Source organism: Sardina pilchardus, chromosome 10, assembly GCF_963854185.1.
Source record: "Sardina pilchardus chromosome 10, fSarPil1.1, whole genome shotgun sequence".
Lineage (NCBI taxonomy): Eukaryota > Metazoa > Chordata > Actinopteri > Clupeiformes > Clupeidae > Sardina > Sardina pilchardus.
The window spans coordinates 25,593,059-25,598,200 of record NC_085003.1 but is presented as its reverse complement, the minus strand read 5'-3'; the positions used below and the strand labels follow the sequence as shown (position 1 = coordinate 25,598,200).

General features: G+C 46.6%; 1 protein-coding gene across 1 annotated transcript in view; it reads right to left on the bottom strand.

Moving 5' to 3' along the window:
* slc7a5 (solute carrier family 7 member 5) overlaps positions 1-4,040 on the bottom strand; it is a 16,679-nt gene extending 12,639 nt beyond the window's left edge. The window contains exon 1 of the mRNA XM_062547302.1: positions 3,238-4,040. Coding sequence (XP_062403286.1) covers positions 3,238-3,814 — 577 coding nt within the window. The 5' untranslated portion in view covers positions 3,815-4,040. The remainder of the gene's footprint in view (positions 1-3,237) is intronic.
* Between the last annotated feature and the right edge of the window lie 1,102 nt (positions 4,041-5,142).

Sequence of the window (5,142 nt, the reverse complement as noted above, 5' to 3'; positions counted from 1 at the left end):
ACTGCACTTTCTCTGGGCTTCTCGTTATGTTTTTTGGCACTAGCGTTTAAGTGTGTTGGCCTGAGACGCAGCTTGGATTTGGTGTACTGTTCTGTTCTGAGGAGATGTTTCGGTTTTTGAGGATCTCTCATTCGGACCGTCGGAGGTCTCAAGTTGATGTCTCAAGTTGATCTTTTCCAATTTCAGAAGATAGGAATCTTTGTAGACATTTCCTGGCTTCCATCATGACAAAAATAACTTTACACATCACCTCTGCTGTTCATTTTCACAGGCAAGGGAAGTTATCGACATAAAATCAACAGGTCCTGATTCCTCCATATCAAATAAAATAATGAGGCAGAGAGGTTTTTTTTTAGAGTCAACATGACCCTAAACACACTCTATTCTGGGGTACTAAGTAGACATTTAGTTTGTGTGTGTGTGTGTGTATGTGTGTGTGTGTCTCGGTGATTTGCTGAGCTTCACTTCAAAGCAGCCAACCCCTCAATCTGTCTCACGCTCCAACAGGCTAACTCGGCCACCAATCTCACACACAACAATGGCCAGTCTGTGTAGAATGGCATTACAGTGCAGACACCCACATTCTCTCGCTCACACACACTGTTGGCCCCCTCAGCCACAGACTCACACAGAAATTCATTCACTCTCTCTCTCTCTGAGACACACACACACACACACACACATACACACACCTTACACACACACACACACACCTTAACAAACTCACACAATCACACACACTCACACACTCTCGTACAAGCAGACTTGTATGCTCACTCTTTCAGAGACACACACACACACAAACTTATACACACATACACACAGAAATGCAGTGTGTGTTGGAGAAGTTGATAGGGATTAGTATGTCTGCAGACCCTCCTGTCTCTTATATAAACCAGCTCACCGAGTCAGGGGGTCAACACTGGGGTTGGGGTGTGTGTGTGTGTGTGTGTGTGGGGGGGGGTGTGCACGGATAGGGGGGGCGGATGCGGGGGTGCGTGGGATTGGGGAAGGCCAACGCCACCCACCCCAACAACACCCCGCCCAAAGCATAGCTGCCGCGCTCTGAGGGGGAAAATGGGTCAATGGAACAAAAGAACTGAATATGAGGAGAAAGACATCCACAAGATTGTTCTACACACACGTACACACACACACACACACACACACAGTGGCCAGAATGGACCCAGGGTGCCTAAAATCGAATAACAACTAAATATCCGTCCCCGCCCCATACCTAAGCCACGCGGATAGCAGTCTGGAGGACACAATGTATATCACCGCACATCGAAGCCCTGCCCTAAACTCTAGTGAGGCTGCAACAAGTCAAGGACTGCCACGCACATAAAAATACCCATAGTGGAGCATCCACAAAGAATTCAGAGCATCCATAAACAATCTCCATCCTCACCGCCTGCTGAGCCAAGAGACAAAATCAACAACTTCTAAACCACTTCCAACCACACATTATTTCTGAGGAAAGACGAACGTCGTCCACTCCCCAGTAGTCCGCGCTGAACCGAAGACCGAAGAAAGTCTCCACATCCACAGCGAAGCCGGCGGCACGCTCAGTGACCTCAAACCAGCTGCTGAGATCCCACAGCCGTTTAGCTCATGTGTCCCTCTTTTATGTGTTTATGGCCCCACATCCACCACGCACAGGCAGCAGTGTGTCACAGCAGCACACAGAGCCCCTGCAGATGCCCTGGGCAGCCCCCAGACAGAGCAGAGGCCTTGGGCCGGGCAGACAAGCACACACAATGGGTGGCTCACTCAGTGGTTTATTCCTGCATAGCGGCCGTAAAACCCTCTGGCACCAGTCGCAACACTCAAGGTGCCTCTGGCCACAGCAATGCCTGAGTGGCTGGAGGTTAGACTGGCCCCTAGCATGACTTGTGTGTGTGTGTGTGTGTGTGTGTGTGTGTGGGTAACACACACACATTCTTGACAGCGTCCCCAGTGTGCTTGACCCTCCCTCGTTCTCTCTTGATTGACATTTTCCCCTCTTTCTCCAGCGGTCATGTGGTTCTTTTTGGGAGATTAACCAAAGACTCTCAGTGCAGGATTACACCAACTCCACTACTCCAAAAACACACATTAATTAACACACACCACACACACACACACACCTCAGTCATTCACAAATTAAAGACCTGTACAATCTTTCACAAACACCATCCACTAACTATCAAATAGCTCATTACATTCATTCAAACACAATGCTATCTCTCTGACTCCGATTCAAGTTCTCTCACAAACATACGCCCTGACTCTGTCCTGTTTGGGATGGAGGCATCTCGGCTATGTTCTGGTTTTGAGGCCACACTTTTGATTGGTTGGCTAATTGACCACGGGAGCTCAAGGTAAACCCGCTAATCCGGGTCGCCTTAAGTAAGTCAGACTGCCCTGCACATGGGTGGCTGCAAGGCGTGTTCACAAGATAGTAGCCTACACGGCAGAGGGGCATTTATGAGTCTGCCAGTAAAGGGCAGATATCCTAATAAACACTAATTTATTCAGGTTTAGCAGTACACAAACACTTTAAAATATTCGTAAGCAACTTCTAAAATGAGACTTGCAAAAAGTCTGTGCGCGTGCTTTCACATAGCCTTGTTACCTGAAGCCTCAGCAGTATGTTAAATGCCTTTGCTGCTCAAGCGGGGTGATGCTACCCAGGAGCATAGCAAGTGGTAGAACCTGTTTTTAAGTGACACCAAAATGCCACCGAAATTTAGTGAACGACATTCTATGTTCCGAACCGATGTGGCGCTCGACTCGACAATTAAGCGCGAGTAAGCTTGACTAATCACATAGCATCGGTGAGAGCGGTTGCGCGCTAAGAAGTGATGAGAAGATGATGAAATCACATGCCGCGTTTCAACACTCGCGCCAGGCCGATCTGAGAGAGCAGCCCACTACTGTTCGATACTGGCTCCCGCTAATGATTGTTAGCTACCTCACAGGAACCGACCCACAAATTAGCAATCTATCTGTGTGTTTAATAGCCTACCAAAGCGAATGGTAACTCCATGTTTAAACCATTGTATGACGGTGTAAGTTTGGTAGTAGTAGAATATTGTTGCGCTTCCTCATATTAAGCATGGCGCGGAAGTGTGTTATAACACGTGAAATCGAGGCGACATACAATGCCTCTACGTTTGACAGTTAGACTTCAGAATCTTTACAATGTAATACAATGATCAAATTATGTTTAGTCATCATCCAACATATACTTACAGATGCATAAACAAGCAATTATCTTCGCCCCATTCTCCGGTACCGGACAGTCTGGGAAGATGGGTTTGAGGAGGTATGTGGCGAACACGTATGCCACAATGTACTGCGAGGACGGGCGAATAATCAGCAACTCGATCCACAATTTAAGAAATGCCGGGAGAGAGCCATACACCTCGAGAATGTAAGCATAGTCTCCGCCAGATTTGGTGATCGTGGTGCCTAGTTCGGCATAACAAAGTGCTCCTATGGTGGAGAACACTCCGCAAATTGCCCAGACGATCAAGGATGCCCCGACCGAGCCGGCTTCTTTGACCACTCCGGTCGGCGTGACAAATATGCCTGACCCAATGATGGTACCCACAATAATAGCAATACCATTGACCAGAGTTATTGTTCTTTGTAAAACAACAGTTTCTTCTCCTTCTACAGCCTTACTCGCATCTTTGTCTGGGCTCCCGAGAGAGCCGTCAGCAGTTCTTTTTGAGTTCCCATTTTCCCCGAGCATCCTTTCCGTCACCTGGTTATCCTCTTCATCCCGGTTAGATGAATTTGAGTTTCTCTTTTTTAAACCTGACATTGTGTTGTCCTGTCAACACAAGCCTATGGGTGTCTTCTACCACTTGGTAACGATGGCCGTGTTCTCCGAGTCGATCCCTCTTAAGAGGGTCCTTGAGATGCTTCTCACCGGCACGAGGCAACACAATTCACGACAGCAGCGTGTTCAGAACTGAGTCAGAAATCACAATTCCTCTAGGTTGTACGAGCAGCATCATGGCAAAGAAAACTCCATGCATGCGTCACGGCCGGGCTCGCCTTCCGCCCAAGTACTAGTCTCTGCGCCTGCCTGTTTGTGTAGCTTACTGTCGCGTGTACATAGTGCAAATAGCGCCCTCGTCAGGCTCATGTGGTTACTCACTCTCCTCCTGTACAGTCACTTACGATACATTTAGCTGGTTAAGCCTATGGGTTAGCAGTCGTAGTTTCCCCCCTTACATCGATTCAATGTGATTCTATTCTCAAGATTAGTCAGACTGAAGTGAACCATAAGCTAGTGAAATACATAGACATTCTGACAGGATGTTTCAATGCCGTGCAAGACATAACCGTTAAGAAACAGCACATGGCAGACATCTCTCCACTTCCTGAAAAAAAAACATGGTTTTGAAGTTGTCCCCAGCGTCCCTTTGCTGATCGGATTACACAGCATCCTGCACTTGGCAGACAAGGTATAGACATAAGGAGAGTGAGTGAGCATGAACAGAAAAAAATAACTTAAAATTACACTTTTGTGAACTTGTCCATTTGAACCATTAGGGCCTTCCATTAGACAGAGCCTGAGGGTTGGATTGCCAGGATAGCCATCCTTTTTTAATAGAAAGTAGATTATTGCCTGATATGCACTAGGCCTAGGCTATTTACAGCTGGCACCTCTAACTGCTAGCAAAATCAGTGTTGGATGGTGGTATGTTGTGTCACCTTGCTGATTTCTGCAATGTTTCCAGTTCCAGTTAAGTGAGCACTCTGTATTTGGGTGTGCAAGTTCAGGTTGCCTTGAACATATACTATGTCGTAATATGTTTGAAACAATGTTTCAGAGTTTCTGATACTTTCGCTGCATTCTGTTATTGGACACCAAGTATGCTACAAAAGACAAAAAGGGAAACAACGATTGGTTTACACTCTTAAAAAAGGGTTCTTTGGGTGCTAGAACTATGCAGGCTCTAAAGAATCCTTAGATCCTTTGATGAACCTATTCAAAATGGTTTAAAGAACCATTTAGGGATGCCATATATGAAGCATGCATAGAACTGGTTCTATATAGCACCTTTTTTTCTGAGAGTGTAGTGTGCATGCCAAGCAAACCTGTATATCTGCATTTAAGGACATAAGGTGCTCTGGAGTGGA